Genomic DNA, 17,271 nt, shown 5'->3' on the forward strand with positions numbered 1-17,271 from the left:
GAGACTTCTGAAGCTCCTGTAAATCTCTCGGTCGTGGATGAGAGTTGACAGAAACGGAAGGAAACACTCTCCACAGAAAGGACAGTGCTATATGTTAAGTGGATCTGGGGGTAAAATTTCTCATATGGGTTGTGAGAAAGATGCAGGAAGATTTCCAGCAGGCAAAAAAGTTTGATAATTTAGTGATTTCTGTTCGGCCCTGCAAACCGGCCTTGGCGCTCGACACTAGCGCCGGTTGAATTGGTTTCTAGACCTCAGAGGAGCGTTCCGAACCTGCGTTTTCTCATGCAAGTCTGCATTGCTCGAAAGTAACGCCAATTTTGTGGTGGAGATTCCTCTCTTATATTGCTATGGCTACGGTATCAGGCGAAACTTTTCTCTACCATAGGCTTGCGAGTCCTGAGGAAGCTCAACACAACACCAACGATCACGCCAAAGAAAATCAACTTTGTCAAGATGCTCAAACCGTGACTTTCCGTTGGAGGAATCATATCAGATTCCGTAGTTTCTAGCTGTTGCTTGGGTTCATCCCCCAATGTCACGTCCAACTCGTCGCCTGGCACCGCAGGAAGAGCCGATCCGATGAGTTCTTTACCGACACATATCAGCCATTTCAGAGCATCACGAGTGACAAGAGATGAAGAAGCGTCTAAAGCTCCGCGTGGGTACCTTCTTCTGGCACCGGCAACTCCCCCGCCTTTGCGATCTTGACGGTCTTGGCAGGCTTGTCTCCAGCGCCCTTTGGCACGTTTTCCACCTTCTCCACGATATCGTAGCCTTCCAAGACTTCTCCAAAGACTACATGCTTTCCATCCAGCCATCTGATGTAGCATTAGCATAGGCCCCGGATTGGGAGTTAGGATAGCTGACTTACGAAGTAATAGCTGTGGTTATGAAGAATTGGGAACCGTTGGTGTCTTTTCCGGAGTTGGCCATGCTGAGCATGCCAGTCTTGGTGTGCTTCAACTTGAAGTTCTCATCAGGGAACTTGTTCCCATAGATGGATTTTCCGCCAGTGCCTGATGTGAATGTCAACACCCATCTGTTGTGCTATCTTTCGTACTTTGTCCATACCATCGCCATTGGTGAAGTCACCACCCTGGATCATGAACTGCTTAATGACTCTGTGGAAAGCCGATCCCTCATAACCAAAGCCCTTTTCCCCTGTGCACAAAGCACGGAAGTTCTCAGCAGTCTTGGGGACTGTCTTCCCATAGAGACCAATGACGACTCTGCCCAATTCCTCATCCCCATGTGTAATATCGAAATAGACCTAACAGCAGCTGTCAATTGACCTGCTACAGCAGGTGGGGATGTATGGAACGCTACCTTGTTGGTAATCTTTGGTCCTTTGGCCGCAGACGAAGTCTGTGCGAGGAAAAGGAACGATGCTGTCAGAATGAGCAGCAATGAGATAACGACTCGCTGTAGATTGGCCATGTCGTATATCATCAACTATGTTAAAAGTTTTGATGTTTGGACGAGAGATCGCAGCAGCGGAAGAACACCTGTTGGAAAGCGTCTCCAATCAAATCGACGCTAGTGTCATCGCCGAAGATTTGCCCTAATTTCCCAACCTCAAAGTCTGAAATCTTGACCCCTCGGACGTCGACTTGGAGCAGCAACCCGGAAATATCTGTCGTTCGTAAGAATGGTATGTCTGCTTTCGATTCTACTCCCCAAGGAAGCTCAATTGACACGATCCAGGTCTTCATCCTAGGCAACAACTTCTCCGAACAACGCCTTGTCCTCGTACTTGCCCCATACCCTCCTCCTCCATTCCTCTGACACTTATCCCAGAAAACGCTCCAAGGCTTCTACGGCATCGGACCCCAGATATCCCGGCACCTGCTCGCCCGCCTGCACATCCACCCCACCGCGCGGCTGAGCTCCCTCAACTCACAGACCGTGCTGGACATCAACGCCGAGCTCGCAAGCATGAAGATCGAAAACGATCTGAGGAGAGAGCTGAGGGAGAACATTACGAGGTTGCGGGATATGGGCACGTATAGGGGGAGGAGACACGCGATGGGGATGCCGGTGAGGGGACAGAGGACGAGGACGCAAACGGCGACGGCGTCGAAGTTCAACAGGGTTGAACGGTTGGGCTGAGGGGAGGGAGGGGTCGGGGAGAGAAAGGATTAGAAGCATAGCTCAGGCGTTGTTGCGTGGGGTGGACATCCACGTCAAGAGTCAGGTTATCATACCATTGGGGCACCAGCATCAAAAGACGAAGTGAGACAAATTGGCACTGGGTATCTATCCCTCCCAAACTATATCCTCTACGCCGCTTTCTCCGATACGATTCCCTTTCCTCTATTCACCTGAACCCTCTTGTCCTCTCCTCCACTCACAATCCCCACACCCTTATCCCAAGCCACGCCAAAAACCTTCACGCCTTCTCCACCAGCCTTTTCCCCTCTCCCTTCAAACTTTCCCTTTCAACAACATACAAGCTCTCACCCACCCTACCCTCCTTCTCGCTCCTCGAGCTCCTCACGTCCCACACCCTACACGTCCCATCGTGACTCCCACTCACAAGCCCATAATTACTTTCTGGATCTGCTGCCAGGCTAACCACCGCGTTAGTATGGCCGCGCAATGTCATAGCTGAGACGGTAGTCGCGGAGGCGCGGGGGTCAATGAGGGTGATATGGCGTGCTGACGTGCCAGCTACGAGGAGGCTAAGAGAAGGAAGAGCGGTGAGAGAGAGGAGAGAGTGCGACGTTGAGCGCGTGTCCACACAGGTCGAGGTGGGGAGGTCCCAGGTTTTGAGAGAGTGATCCCAGGACGTGGAGTAGGCTACTGTGTGGTCGTTCGGAGCGAAGATGGTATCGGAGACGGGGGCAGTGTGAGATTTGAGGACAGAAAGGGGGCCTCGTTGGGGGGTGGATGTTGAGGTGCCCGTTTTCCTGCGCTTAGAACTTCGAGAGGTAGCTGAGGGAAGAAGAGATGTTGGAGCTGCAGGTGCATCGGATTTCCTAGTCGACCAAAGACCAAGCGAGTGGTCCGCAGAGGCGGAGAGGATGCGGGACGAGGGTTGATGAACGGCGAGAGAGTCGATGCTGGCCTTGTGACCGTAAAGCTCGATTTGAGGCGATAGGGATGCGTTGGATGCTTCAGAATCCTCAGAGTATTTCCATAGACGTATTGTGCGGTCTAGACCAGCAGAAGCGACGTGCGACGGGGATATGTATTTTGCTGCTTTGATCGAGGACGTGTGTCCTCCACTGCCTGCTGATGGTGATGTCACCAGTACCTCAGAGGACATGCTCCATACTCTCAAAAGACCGTCGTAGCTCCCAGATAATATTCTTTCTTGTCCAAGCATTCTTGCTCCTGCGCTGCCTGCCCATTTGCCTGCTGGAGAGGTCTCCGAGAGAACGTCCACAGCGCTGACCCAGTCATCGTGTTCGAAGGAGGCAAGATAGAGTGGCGGTATAATCGCACGTACATATTCGACTGCGAGAGTGGTTTCGGCAGATATGCCATTCGCTGTGAGGTACTCGTCTAAAGATGTTCGAAGAAACGTGCCATTGATGAGGAACTCGAATGGTATGGGCTTCTCGGACTGCAATAGAGTATTAACGAGCGTGGAAAGGGCATACCGCCGGAGGTCTAGCGAGGTTGTCAGTAGGAATAGAATTCAAGAGCTCTACTATCACATTACTAGTATTGACCAGGATTGGGCCGGGATTCTCTGGCAGTGAGATGTCAGGATGGCGTGTTGATAGCTGTACTCTGACTTGCGAAGGTGGATCAGGGGTAGCCATTCCGTTGGCACTTGCTATTATTGTCTCCGTAGCCATGACGCTTGATTGATGTTGAATCTCTACTGCCGCCAAAGATAAATTTGTTACAGTGAATGCGCTATCCCCGCGTTTTATCTCCGTCGCTCCCAATTCGGACGGTAACGATTATTCTTCACAAGGCATATGAAACTCTTAAACAAGTATGCAAAAACATTACTGACACGACCTGGTATCTAGATGCAACGCTATGCTTCGCTATGCAACAAAAAGAACCCAAAATCCTGTAAAACAGGAGAGAATTACCCAAGCCAGCGCGGCTTTCCCAAATTTCACTCGTCACAGTAGCCCGGAGGTTTGCTACTCGATCCGTTGGCCCAACTCTTGACCGTTAGTGTGGTAGTGTATACCATTACCGCGCACCCAAAAACGCACAAAGTGACATCAGCAATCCGCTGCTTTTTCGAATTTGCGACAGCTTTGAAATGAAGCATAGCCTGAGGTGACGTTAGCCTTTATGAGACCGAAGCAGAGGATATTACGCACTGGATACACGTAGACCAGGGGTACACAGGCGAAGCTGCCAACAAGAGCAACAAATTTGTCCAGATCGCCTGCTCCACCCCAGGCAATGAGCGCACACATCACAACAAGAAAGAACCGAAAGACGTTCTTCTTCCACTTAATGTAGAGATTGTTTTTCCCACTGCGCGAGAAAATCTCATTCTCCATGATCCGGATCGCTGGAAATAGCTGAAGCGGCGTGGACAGAAGGATAGCCAATGAGTAGAGGAGTTGTATTGCGTTGACGAATTTGCTGTCCTGAGGCAGGTTCAAAAGTACAACGGTTTTTGTGGCCGATCCAAATGCTGCATAAGACAAGGCGCCCATGAGGATGAAGAGAATTGTAATGAAAATCATCACACCTGCGAGGACCGGGGGAAATTTGGAAGGATTCTTCATCGACTCTTGTATTGGTATGATCAGACCGACTCCCTCGAAGGTAAAGATCGCTGTGCCGATGAACAAAGTCCAATCTCGAGGATTGAAGTTGGTGATATCGGCTACGCCGTACTTCGCCATTGTGTGAATATCGAAGTATCCGAGGTACAAAAGGCCAAGGGCGATGAAGACATCGGCAATGATGGCAGTCAAGCTCAGCTTGCTGATATCTCTGATTAGAGACAGCGGAAGGAAGATAACGAGCTGCATGAGAACCATGAACTTGATGTCGATCCATGTCCGACACTTCGACACCGCCAGAACGAATGCTTGCAGGCTCTCGGCAGTGAAGACGATATAGGCGGACACAAAACCAATCTGGCTGAGTGCAACAGAGGTTAAGATCAGGGCACGCATCCACTTCCCATAGAGTATTCCACCCATGTCACCAAAAGAGCCCTCAATCTTAAGCCTAGTGTTGACAAGGAGGATGAAGCAGTAGTAGCTTAACGATGCAACCCCCAAAAGGACGACGTTACAAAACATCATTCCTCCATTAAGATAGGCCTTGGGAAGGAAGAGGACGCCAGTTCCAATGAAAGACTTGAGTAGTAGAAGCGCTGCACCGGTGGGAGTGTTCTCACTCTTTACACCTCGGTCCTTAACCTTGCGTTTCCGCATCCCAGGAGTACCCGGCGTCAAAAGTGCACTTCCTTCCCCGGGCTCACCCTCCCTTTCTTCGCCTTCCATTTCATCGACGTATGGCTCATAGTTGAAGTACTCTTCCTCATCGTCTTCTTTGAGCTCCTCTCCTGCAAAGTGACCATAGATGGTAAGGAACTCGTAGAAGCTGTTGGTTATGATCTTCATAGGTCGCCCAGTCTGTGGAGAGTCCTCTTGCGATTCCAGGCCATTTGGCCCTCTGCTCCTTCCTGAAATTTGGTCGGGGGCTTGTCGTCTCAAGTAGTTCCTCCGAAAGCCACCAGGCTGCTTTATGGCACTCGCTTTGAGTTCCTCGTCTTCGGGCTCAAGACGAGAAATATGCCAGCTCTTGCTACGTTTTGCCCGGCCAGGTGCCTCGGCGTTTTCAGCCCATCGATAAATTGTGCGAGTCATGTCTCCTCCCTGAAGACGCAGGCTGGAGAACTCGTCATCACCTATACCCGTTGCAGCGTTTCCGCCATTGCCATTTCCAACGTTCACCGATGATGCTCTATCGCTGAGGGTAGAACTACCCTCGCCATTGTCGTTAACACCGTCCAGATTCGGCGGCTGCACAAGATGTCGCTTTACCACTTTCGGATCTTCATTAGGAGCGCCTGATATACGCCTTTGACCACCCTGCCCGGACCGGCTATCGAAAGAGCCATATGTTGTCTGAGGCCCGCTCCCTTGCAGTGCAGCACCCGCAGTACTAGGGGATACGGGTCGTAACGGCGGCGTTCCAAACCTCGGTGGACTTCTCCCAAACGAGCCCTGCAATGCGGCAGCAAGGGCAGAATGACCTGACCCTGGTACCGACTCAGATGTTCCGGTCCCGGCGAGAGGTGTATGACTTTCGCTGTTGAGTTGGCTCGGAGCAGGAACTTGACGGATGGATGGAGAGCCTTGAGCGCCGAAGGAGGCAATTGGAGACCCAAGTCTGGCGGTTGAGGTTGCTCGAGGAGTAGACTCCGCTGCGGGCGACCGGCCTCGTGAGGTGCCAGGAGAGGTTGAGCTTGGTACAGGCCTGGGCCTTGAAGGAGACGATGTGTTCCTTTGGCTGGACATCGAGCCAGACACAGGGCGTTACCGGGGCATATCTTGTTCAATTTTGGCAAAGGTCGGATGGGGCTTTCATCAAATTGTGTATGGGGAGCACGAGTGATAGGTGTCGATATTTGTTGGTACTGAAGGGATTTAGGTTGCCTTGGAGTACTGGATCACGCGGGCACTGTATAATAAATGTGCGTGACACGGTCCGGCGATGAGACTGTGCGGGAAAACGGGTATGCTTAGATTCGTCACCAAAGGCGATAAATCGTTACAATCATAAAGTCAATGCTGTTGTATCAAATAAGTGTGACGCAGTAAAAAAGCACTGGTTAGAAGAACACTGGTCAACAGAAAACGGCTCTGACGTGGGATGGCAGGGCTGAGGTGAGCGTGAACCGTGGGGGCTTCATTCCCCTTCCTTCCTTCCTTCCTTCAGCACATGCCAGAAAAATCTGGCCTGTTGACTGGACGTATAATACTCTTGAATGACCTCGCCAGTTCCCCAATGCTATGCATTTGAGCGCCGTCAAGTCCCATTTTCAAGATTACTCTACTTGACACGGCCGTAGGAAAGCCCCGAAAGAAAATGACGCTTTTTGCGGAGATTTACCCCGAAGCCAGTCCTCATACCATAGCATCTCCCCAGGATTATTTATGCTCTTTCCGACATGAAGGTGTCGTTCAGACAGCTTAAGCCAATATCTTGACGGTCAGTGCGAGGTTCGACAGCAGAAAAGTATAAGAATGCTAGTTATGGCAGAGCAATCACCGTTCTTTCGAGCAAATGCCCCTTCGCACAAGATTATGTGTCTGGACAGAGACCGCTGCGGACGAAGCTATGTGGCTTAATTGATGATACTTTGCTGTGCCAATGACTGCTCAAGTGCGATAGGCTTGATCAATAACCAGGCCAGTACGTCTATATCACGACGAAAAAGGTGGTGGCCTCGGCCTCTCGATAACGGTTTCCAACATCCCAGTCGCGCCGCCCAAAGACTCTCCATCTATTCATACTCATACGTGCCCGGCTACACCTTCTTCCCCCAAAAGCACACCACTCAGCTTCCATTGTCTCCTCTGCCGCGCGCTGTATATTATACTAAATGAGCTGACGTAACAGCATAGGTAGTAAAGACCAGCCTTGTTAATTACGACTCTTCCGAGCCCCAAAGAGGGCACGTGCGAGAATGAAAAGAAGTGTGTGGGCTATCTCAGCGATTTGAAGGTGCTGTGACTGAAGTTATCGCTAGTGCTAGTAGTAGATGGTCATATCGTTGATGGCGACAATGAATCTGTGAACCATGGTGCCTCGATATTGGGACGTGGTTCAAGCTGAAACTTGAAGAAGCAACCGCACTATTAGGCCGGATCTACCGTGTCCATGGAAATCTTTGGCGGTCATGATAGGCAAGCAACTTCGAATGCATGCAGGATGCTGTCGGTATCCCAAAGGGGAATCATCCTAATCCAATGATTCAACCGCAGAATACACCCTTAAATTCAGGGCATGCATGGCAGCCGCAAAATCCGAGTGTTCCTCGACTTCTTGGCGTGCGAGCTGAGGTTTTATCCCAGGTCGACAGAGTCCCAGCCTAATTTTTTATGCTATTGCAAGACCTAGGCGAGTATATGCTCATTCACTTCGCTGTACTCTTTCTTCGAAATCAGAGAAGTTCCGTCGGACTAGCACAGATAAGCGAAATTTCTCCTCCAGTCTTTCGATGCCCGGGTACATATCGAAACAATTGCACCGTCTTGAAGCCACAGGACTGTGGCCGTTCCAGCTACCAAAGCGGAAACAACCCTCTTCAAGTCAAGAGTCTGTTGATTCGGGTTTTTCTATCCATTCCAGTCGCTTACCTTTCCCCCATGCAACCAGGCGTTCATGGCTGCATACATGGCCACTGAGAGCACATGCCAATCAATTATATCGCTCATGGAGTCGGCAAAGACGGCTCATTACAAGGCTGAGACTTCCTGTCAACCAACAGTAAAGAATATGCCTTCATCTCAATGCCTTTGGTTTCTACTGCTAGCTTTGTAACCGCTGAAGTTCGCCACGGCCTTCGGTCGCCCAGTATGTTGCTCGTTGTTGTACTTCTGTTTGGAGTGAGCCTGGCTCAGCGCCCGAGCAATGCTTCAACATGTGACTACTATGCTCAGAACCTTTACGGTGCGAACAACAGCCAAACCCAAAACCAGCTCGTGCAACACATCGTTGCGCTCGCTTTTGGTGGAGCGCCGTTGAGTAACACCAATATCTCATCCGATATAACAGGGATCCTCAATCCTGGCACCTTCCAAGATCTAAGCGTAGATCTTGCTCCTTGGTTCAATGGTGTAATTGACTCTACCAATCTCAACGATCAGGCAGTGGGCATCAATTGGCTAGATGATGGGGGACTTGACCCATTACATAGCTACCTCAACGGCTCAACATCCAATGTCATGTTGACAAATACGACCAACCAGTAGTATGCTGTGTCTTCCGCCCACACCTATCTATGCTAACAACGGTCCACGCAGTCGCCTTTTTGCACATTTCTTCCAGGCCTTCAGTCACATTTTCGGCTGCTCAGATCCGCCAGCCCCACCTCCCTCCAGCAGTGGCAGCAGTGGTCCCCTCAGTCTTGCGTACGTCCATAAATACATGAACCTCAATTACACCGACCTCGGCCACTTCATCAATCAGCTTAGCATGGCTACTACAAACTACGGCTTCTCAGACCAAGACAGCCAGACTTTAAATACAGACCTGAACGGCATGTACAATGTCCGCTGTGCACCGCCTGTCACAGAGAATCCAGCTCAAGGACCTCAATTACTCTCATTGTGTCAAGCTGATACCTGCCCATTAGCTGTACCTAATGCGGATTGTGCTGCTTATGTCAACCTTACAGCCAACGGCATTGCAGCCGGTGTCTCATCTTCGCAGGATTCTTCTGCGGCCACACCCACGCCCTTTATCCCTACCACAATATCATCCACATCCTCTCCAACATCCTCAGCGAGCAAAGAGCCAACATCAACGGCTAGCAATCCATCCACGACCGCATCTAAGGCGACACTAAGTCCGGGCGCCATTGCGGGTATCGCTATTGGCGGAGCTGCGGTGCTTCTCGCTGCAGTCGTAGCAGTTGTCCTCTTGCTCAGAAGGCGCAGACCGGTGCAACAGACGCCGTATCCTACCACGCCCATGTCCCTTGCGTCTCCGCCCGGGGAGCAGAAGTTTCCTTCATTCACGTCTCAGATGCACAGTCCGCCGCTGGACCAACGTTTTGCTTCGTTCACTTCACCAACGCTGAGTCCGACTATAGCTGAGATGGATAGCACACACGGGGGACTTGGCGAAGGCTGGCATTGAATGAGTGCGGCTTAACAGACGGTGTTCTTTTGTCAGGATAGTTCGACGGGGTCATGAACATGGGCTCATTTTCCATATTGCCCAAATCTGCTTGAGACTTACATCGTTGGAGGTTTCGATCTTTCAGTCTTTGCTAGGTTCGGAGTATGCAATGTTTGTATATGTATTGGCGTTACTGATCATTAGAGAGTAACATTCCAATAAGGCAACCGCTACTCACGCAAGTTGTGACCTTTTGACGCTCCAATGGTCTTGCAGGACTGATGTTTGAGCTTGTCAAGGCTGAGCCTTGAGCTGGTCTTCTGGTTCCATCTGGTCAGAAAGTGATGTCGCAGCAGTTGATGCAGCATCGCTTGGCCATTTTACAGTAGACCTTTAATGCGGGCTCACGAGCCCTCAGCCACTTAGCAAAGAGAGTCAAACGGCAAAGTATGGCAGGCTCTCTACAACAATCTCATCTGCGCTGGGGATCATTCATCAATGCGTCAAAGAATACGACAGCATCTATACAATAACAACATCGCTGCAATAGGCGGTCTAGGGTCCACCGTGTTCCAGGCTCCTGAGGAAAGCAGACTTGCGCTTGCAGGCCTTTTTGACAGTTTCCGGTAGGTTCGCAGCATGCGCGCTCTGCTTCTTCCAAGTCCACGCTTGCACGGCTCGATTGACAGCGTCCGCATCCCGCGGCATTTCACCGTTCGAGTGCTGCGATCCCCTTCGCCATCGTCTCTCACCGTCATGGAACCAGGCATCTCAAGGCGTCAATGACTGGTTTCCAGATAGCCGGGATGGACTTTCTGTCTGAAGAGTCTACTTTCGGGTCCTCCGAGACGGATTCGCCCTCACTACCGACGTCTGCCGTCGATGGCACGGTAAGGCTTCGCAATATGCAGTTGACGGATGTTTGGGTTGTGCGGCCGCGGATGTTGCGTCCCTGTGATTATTGGTCTGAGAATGGGAGTGATGTGGGGCCTGAGGCGGTGTGAGGGAGGTTGGGCAAATCTGAGTTTCCAATCCGTCTTCAGGAGGCTGAGAAGCGCTATGCGGGAGAGGTCGAAAGGCCACGGCTGCCAATGAAAGTATTGGAGGAATCCGGATCTTTTCCCTTCGGTTCAGACACGACCTTAAGGGGTCTCGAAACCGCGAAAGTTTGGTAAATCCTGCACGTTTTCGTACCCGCATGTTTCAACCGATTCAATCTCTTCCCCAGCCCTGTGCCATCTCGCCAGCCTTTTCCCCTCAACTCGAGCTCAGCCATCACATGAAACCCTAGAACCAAAACGAGGATAATTGACAAGCGCTTGCTTTTGGCCCCATGGACTCAGACAAGACGTTCAGGCACCAAACCTACAAAAGTGTGGCCGTACGCCGCAGCATTGTTTCGTTTCATTTCAACCATTTCAGTCTCTTCTTACACCGGCTGTGCTGTCTCGGATTTCCTGGCGGTTAGACTTATGAGTATAAGAGAGGAGGGACGTCCCTCCTCTTTGGTGTTTTCTTTCATATCCTTCAGCAAGCACAGACAGACAGCATAAGACTCTTCGCATACCTGCACACACACCAGCATCCACACACCGCACGAATATCTGCGCAAGCAGATCATCCATCACCCGCAATACCAGCCACCGAAAACCAAGCACGATGAGCTCTGCTAAACCTCGCGCTGGTGGTGCTCAACCGGTTGCACATGATTGCGACGAAGATCGTAAATATCCCCACGGCGGCTACATTATTGGTACCGATTGTGAGAACATTAAGCGGGAGGCCACAGTGACAAACCGAGATCCAATTGGAAGTCCTTACCTTTGGTCCTTCCTGGTTACAGCATCCGATGGCCTCCCTTTTCCTCTCGAGCATGTGGGAAATACAATGTTCATAAAGTTCGCACCACCAAACCCCCGCCCTCCGCTAGGTAAAATTTATACGGTGATCTTCACACGTCGTCTCAATGCGCCAGACCATGAACCCTATACGTTTGTGGCGGCGATAGAGGGGCAACATGCCTAAGAGTAGAGGGGTTTTGGAGGCGTCGGCGGTGAGGGTGGACTGCGGGAAGGAGTTCGCAGGGCCGTTTTCCCCGGCAGCGCCGAGGATCAGGGTCATCAGGTTTCATTCAGACGCAGGCGGCATGACCTATCGGACAACGGTGGACTGTTCCGGTGCTCTGCTTTGGTTGACGTGATTTGGTTTGGCTTTTGGAAATTCATGTGTTGCTATTCTTGCGGTTTTTGTTTGACTCCCATGTTCCTAGCACGGTAGCACCCTTGTTTTGTTAATCACTTTAGAGCACAAGACACAGCATCTAAATCCAAATGAAAATACTCGTAGCCTAATCCGAGACTCTCCGTCTTTGATCGGAAGAGATGCAAGGGTCTGTGCATGGTTTTTCTTTGGTCTGAGATCAAATGAATGATGCGTAGGTAACCCTATTTTGCCATGCCTCACGCTCACAAGACTGCAGCCCAGCCATGTATGAAGCAATAGAGACTAATTTGCAATGCCAAGGCACAAGCTTTACTCCTTGGCTACATGGATGAACAATAGAAATTCAAACCGTATGAGAAAGACATCTTTGAAAGCTCATAGGGCTCGACCCCTCAGATCGTCGAGCTACCCATGAACACTCTTGAGCAGAACAAACGAGAAAGGTTTTGGACACGGAGCCATCCGCATACGTCGTTGGAGGCAATCATATATGGATGCCACTTCTCCCTGATGCCTCGATCGTAAGCCAGACCTGATCACTCGAGACATTGATCGACTCCGCCCCACTCATGAATTAAGTAAGTACTTTACTTTATGATTTAATTCTTGCCTCGTCCGGCGACCTCCCCGTGAAGCGCGGCTAATGTAGCCGGCGGAAGCTAACAGGCGCTATACAGGGGCACCCTAAGGCAAGGGTTCTTGTCATTGACGTAGTAGAAGAATGTTCGTTGAACCAAAATAATTTTATCCCTCAACAAGTCTCCATCAAATCGTAGGGAAAGAGGCCGAAAAGCTCGCTGGAAACTGAAGCACATTCACGATCTCAACTTCCTATCCGCATCATCCCGAACACACGCAATGGCCACAATCATCCGCCGGCACCCTCGAAAGCTCGTCGCCGGTATTGTTCTTGTCGGTATGCTCAAAATTCTCCGTCGTTAGAGATGTTAGTCTCTCACACATCATGGCTACAGGTGTCGGATACGGCGTCGCTGAGGGTATACTCCCAAACCCACTTCAGACTCCCGGTGTACAGAATATCGAGCAGCGCTATTCGTCCGGTGGCGGCTCTAAGAATCATTTGCCAGGCGCTGCTACAAAGAGAGGGCATCCTGATTCGGTAGAGGGGAATACGGAGACGGCGAAGGGAATCGGAAGCCCACATCACGAGGCAAATTACCAGGGGCAGAAACCAGATGTGAGTACACACCGTAGTTTTTGGAGCGTTGGGAAATTCATGGGCAGAGAATTGTTTGAGGATCACTTTTGACCTTGAGCGGTGCGCAAGATTTGTCTACATATGCTGATTATTCGTGGGGACTACCAGCCGAGTGGATTCGACAAGACATGGAACAGAGCCCATTACAATTCTGAAAAGGGAAAGTAGGGTATCATCCGCTCACTGGCGGACTCACGTTGCATTGCTAAGGCGAATCCGGTGTGAAATGGCTTTCTCATTTTCTAAAATACGGGCACAAGGCATAAACATTCAGCTCTGGGCGTAGGGGCTTCAGACAGGATCAGAAGTGGCATGGGTTATGCTTCAGCATGTCAGTTGGATCCGGAAATTTCGCGTGATGCATCCATATTCGTGGTGTAGAGCGGGCCATGGCTTTTATTCCAATACACGCTTCATAGACCTACCGTCTAATGATGCAGGCCGCTTTCGACGAAAAGTATATTTCACAAACGCAGCAAGGAGAAGGAGAGGCCAAAGGTGTCACGCAGCAAATCATCAATAATGGTTAAGCGGCAGTTCACCCAAGTGAAGCCTCCATTGTGAAATTGAATGATTTGCATTGTAGCTTTTTGAACAGTTGTACTGGGATACTAGCTCAAGCGACCCTCAAGCTTTACTCCACTATGTAAGCACCTGGTATCGTTGCATGCCAATCACCTAGGTACTGCGATCTCCTCTCACGATACCCTCGAATCGATTCTTGAACCACTTGACTGTCTCTTGCTGGTTGATGCGGTGGCTAGCACCAACTTTGCTTTGCGCACGCCTTCGCTTGGCTACCCGCTCGCCAGGTCGTGTCCTGTAAAACAAACAATCAGCATCTCATCCGAATTCTGCAAGGGTCCCAACACGTCTTCCCAACGGAGAAGACTCACATGCAGCAGTAAAAGTCCATGCCGTAGATACCAATTGCCGGATCATACTTGATGCCCAAATCGATATGCTCGCTAATACCGAATCCGAAGTTGCCCGTCTGGGAAAAGTTCTTCTTTCGCAATTCGTATTCCTTCACCTTAAGCCCGCGCTCAAGGATTTCTTCGGCCTTGGGACCGCGGACAGTGACATGGACAGCGATCTTTTCGTTACGTCGGATACCGAACGTTCGGACTGTGTACCGGGCTTTGCCTGAAAGGGAGCAGATGATGTTAGACAACGCTGCGGGAGAGTGACGACCACTCCAGAAACGAGTATGGAAAGCGAATGCGTACTGTAGACAGGCGTCTGACCAGATAACTGTTCGAGCACTTTGGCAGCGCGGGTAAGCCTATCACCGGATTCGCCGACAGAGATGTTGAGGACCAGCTTCTCGATGCGTAGTTCGCGCATGGGGTTTGCGCTCTTGTCTTTTTGGGATTCCGCCTGGTGACCGCAAATTAGCATTGTGGTGAGCAGTAAAGCCCATGCACCTGCAGCCACTTGCCATGATCGAGAATGCGTCGGAGGAATATGTTGCGAAGATGCTAATGCTGTCGCTGCCGTTGAAAGTTGAGGCCCTGTGTGGGCGATTAGCGAAAGTATAGCGCGCTTGGCGTGTAATTTATAACTAGCGCAAGTCAAGTCGTTTTGAGAACCTCCAACCGCAAGAATCTAAAGCTTCATACACCATACTGCGCGCTTGACATTCGAAAGAGTGGAGAGCCCAAGAAAGCTTGGAGCTTCCTTACAATCTTTGGACAAGACAAGTCGCGTGAGCGACCACAGTCAATCATTATGGCGAACAAACAGGGGAAGATGGTAAGTCTCGGTCTCGAAAATCGGCCTTTTATTTCATGTCAGGCTTTGTCGATACTCTTGCTGATCGATTCACGTGGTAGCAAAACCTCGTAAGCTCCCGAGCTCCCTCCCGACCAGCTCTCAAATCCCTTCCGAGACGCCAGAATTGCATACAGAAGTACTAATACTGGTCCAGATCAATTACCGAATGAGAATTACACTGAATGATGGGCGACAAATGACTGGGCAAATGCTAGCATTCGATAAGGTTAGTCCATATCAAGATGAGAGTCTGCTTCTGCTAACTTTGACGCAGCACATGAACCTCGTCCTTGCAGACACAGAAGAATTCCGCCGAGTAAAGCGCAAGCCCACCAAAGGCGCACAATCTGCTCCTGGCAGCTCTACACCCGCACTCGTCGAATCGGAAGAAAAGCGCACTCTCGGTCTTACCATTGTTCGCGGCACTCATATCGTCTCCTGCTCAGTCGACGGCCCTCCTCCCGCAGACCCATCGGCAAGGTTAGGAGCAAGCGCACCAGGGAGGTGCTGGAGGTGCACCACCTACGTTAGCTGCTGGACCGGGCATAAGTAGACCAGCTGGAAGAGGATTGCCTGTTGGACTAGGTGGACCGGCTGCGGGAGTAGGAGGACCAGCGCCGCCAGGAGGGTTTCCTGGATTTCCACCTGGTGGATTCCCTGGTGGTGCACCACCAGGGTTTGCGGGTCGTGGAGGACCCCCAGGAGGAGGACCGCGTAAGCTCATTCAAGAACAACGAGCCAAAGCACAACGCTAATTATTGGTTTCTAGCTGGATTCGCACCACCGCCTGGATTTCCCGGAGGACCACGTAGGCTCTACCCCATGTCCCGACTCCTGATGTGATGGTGGCTGACGAAATTTCTAGCGCAAGGGTTTCAGCCGCCGCCAGGGTTCCAGCCTCCCCCAGGGGGCCGCGGTTTCCCACCGCCAGGATTCCAAGGGCGGTGATTTACGTGACAGTTGGCTGATTGGATCGATGTCAAAATACATGGAGACATTGAGCCCCCTGATTCGAGCATGAGAGCTCCATCTCGACCAAAGTGAAAGCAGGGACATGAGGAAAGTCCCAGCAGTGGTTCTGCAAATGACTAGTGCCAGGACTGGCGTTTGGGAGGATGGACTGCTAATATACCACAAAAGCGTCAGAATAGTCAGGACAAATCAAAAACTTCAGAAGTCACCACTTGCCGGACCTCAAGCTTCTCCCTTCTTTGTAGATGCAGACCAAATAGTAAATTATAAAGGCACGTGACCATTGTTCCGCCGACATCGTCAGCCCTATCGGCAATAACCCAAAACTCCTCAAATCCAAGACCTGCTCCTGCGCTGTAACTGAACGCATCTTCCTCCTCATTACCACTCACGCAATGGCAGCCGCAATATCAGCGCTCAATGCCAAGATCCGGTCCCAGCCGGTCTTGAACTATGTCTGCTCAACCCGTACGTCGGCCTGCGCCATCACGCCTCCACAGCTCCGAAACAAGACCGGATCACCGACTGACCTACTTCACTCTCTGCAGATTTCTGGGGCCCGGTCTCCAACTTTGGCATCCCCATCGCAGCCGTAATGGACACGCAGAAAGATCCCGACATGTACGCTCCCTCCCACTCCTCCCCCCCCAGCTGCCATCTCCGGAGCGCACTTTTCCCAAATCACCGCGACTCGTCTGACGTGATTGGTAACATAGCATATCCGGCCGCATGACGGGCGCCCTGGTCCTTTACTCCGGCACCTTCATGCGCTACGCCTTGGCTGTTCAGCCGAAGAATTATCTGCTGTTCGGCTGCCATTTTGTCAATTTCGGAGCGCAGTTGACGCAGGGATATCGGTATCTAGAGTACTGGAAGTGAGTGGCATATTCTTCTCTTCTAGGAAAGGTTGGGGACTGGATGGTACCTTGGACGGAGAGTGTGGGTGTTGGAGGGTAAATGGGATATGAGATTGTGATATGGGAAATTGAGGGGACGTAGACCTGGGAACAGCTTCTTAGGCAGGAACGGAATCGCATTTTCGGAACGGATTGCTATGTTTTTGTGGGTAGTGGATACCTACTAACGTGTCGTTAGCTACGGCGGACGAGAAGCATCACTAGAGGCGAAAGCGAAGACAGAGGCGAATCAGATTGCTCAAGATGGCAAATCAATAGCTGGGGACGCAAAGGCTGGTGCGGAGGGCATTGTCGGCGACGTGAAACTGAAGGCAGGAGAGTTGAAGCAGAAGGTGGTGAAATAGTATGGTGGAGGATGACGATCGGTCAAGA

General features: G+C 51.0%; 9 protein-coding genes across 9 annotated transcripts; 5 read left to right on the forward strand and 4 right to left on the reverse strand.

Annotated features, from left to right (window-relative positions):
- Positions 1–362: 362 nt before the first annotated feature.
- On the reverse strand, positions 363–1,452 carry HO173_006014 (uncharacterized protein; the record flags this gene model as incomplete). Its single annotated transcript, XM_037307926.1, has 5 exons — positions 363–589; positions 670–821; positions 875–1,019; positions 1,075–1,273; positions 1,330–1,452. The coding sequence occupies 5 exons, from the start codon at positions 1,450–1,452 to the stop codon at positions 363–365; spliced, it is 846 nt and encodes a 281-aa protein (XP_037165186.1).
- Positions 1,453–1,651: 199 nt separating this feature from the next.
- Positions 1,652–2,112, forward strand: HO173_006015 (uncharacterized protein; the record flags this gene model as incomplete). The annotated part of the gene is made up of 3 exons (XM_037307927.1): positions 1,652–1,654; positions 1,708–1,752; positions 1,801–2,112. 3 exons carry the CDS (start codon positions 1,652–1,654, stop codon positions 2,110–2,112), a joined length of 360 nt encoding a protein of 119 aa, XP_037165187.1.
- A 280-nt stretch (positions 2,113–2,392) lies between these two features.
- HO173_006016 (uncharacterized protein) lies at positions 2,393–3,809 on the reverse strand (the record flags this gene model as incomplete). Its single annotated transcript, XM_037307928.1, has 2 exons — positions 2,393–3,618; positions 3,671–3,809. 2 exons carry the CDS (start codon positions 3,807–3,809, stop codon positions 2,393–2,395), a joined length of 1,365 nt encoding a protein of 454 aa, XP_037165188.1.
- Positions 3,810–4,081: 272 nt separating this feature from the next.
- On the reverse strand, positions 4,082–6,461 carry HO173_006017 (uncharacterized protein; the record flags this gene model as incomplete). The annotated part of the gene is made up of 2 exons (XM_037307929.1): positions 4,082–4,246; positions 4,296–6,461. 2 exons carry the CDS (start codon positions 6,459–6,461, stop codon positions 4,082–4,084), a joined length of 2,331 nt encoding a protein of 776 aa, XP_037165189.1.
- A 2,064-nt stretch (positions 6,462–8,525) lies between these two features.
- Positions 8,526–9,810, forward strand: HO173_006018 (uncharacterized protein; the record flags this gene model as incomplete). Its single annotated transcript, XM_037307930.1, has 2 exons — positions 8,526–8,920; positions 8,973–9,810. The coding sequence occupies 2 exons, from the start codon at positions 8,526–8,528 to the stop codon at positions 9,808–9,810; spliced, it is 1,233 nt and encodes a 410-aa protein (XP_037165190.1).
- Positions 9,811–12,873: 3,063 nt separating this feature from the next.
- On the forward strand, positions 12,874–13,402 carry HO173_006019 (uncharacterized protein; the record flags this gene model as incomplete). Its single annotated transcript, XM_037307931.1, has 3 exons — positions 12,874–12,931; positions 12,990–13,213; positions 13,343–13,402. The coding sequence occupies 3 exons, from the start codon at positions 12,874–12,876 to the stop codon at positions 13,400–13,402; spliced, it is 342 nt and encodes a 113-aa protein (XP_037165191.1).
- A 510-nt stretch (positions 13,403–13,912) lies between these two features.
- On the reverse strand, positions 13,913–14,635 carry HO173_006020 (uncharacterized protein; the record flags this gene model as incomplete). The annotated part of the gene is made up of 3 exons (XM_037307932.1): positions 13,913–14,054; positions 14,131–14,380; positions 14,464–14,635. 3 exons carry the CDS (start codon positions 14,633–14,635, stop codon positions 13,913–13,915), a joined length of 564 nt encoding a protein of 187 aa, XP_037165192.1.
- A 330-nt stretch (positions 14,636–14,965) lies between these two features.
- On the forward strand, positions 14,966–15,958 carry HO173_006021 (uncharacterized protein; the record flags this gene model as incomplete). The annotated part of the gene is made up of 7 exons (XM_037307933.1): positions 14,966–14,989; positions 15,070–15,078; positions 15,165–15,236; positions 15,285–15,490; positions 15,561–15,724; positions 15,780–15,818; positions 15,876–15,958. 7 exons carry the CDS (start codon positions 14,966–14,968, stop codon positions 15,956–15,958), a joined length of 597 nt encoding a protein of 198 aa, XP_037165193.1.
- Positions 15,959–16,377: 419 nt separating this feature from the next.
- Positions 16,378–17,243, forward strand: HO173_006022 (uncharacterized protein; the record flags this gene model as incomplete). Its single annotated transcript, XM_037307934.1, has 4 exons — positions 16,378–16,450; positions 16,531–16,603; positions 16,699–16,857; positions 17,078–17,243. 4 exons carry the CDS (start codon positions 16,378–16,380, stop codon positions 17,241–17,243), a joined length of 471 nt encoding a protein of 156 aa, XP_037165194.1.
- Between the last annotated feature and the right edge of the window lie 28 nt (positions 17,244–17,271).

This window comes from Letharia columbiana (genome assembly GCF_014066305.1).
Source record: "Letharia columbiana isolate WasteWater2 chromosome Unknown Sc0000017_s0, whole genome shotgun sequence".
NCBI classification, from domain to species: domain Eukaryota; kingdom Fungi; phylum Ascomycota; class Lecanoromycetes; order Lecanorales; family Parmeliaceae; genus Letharia; species Letharia columbiana.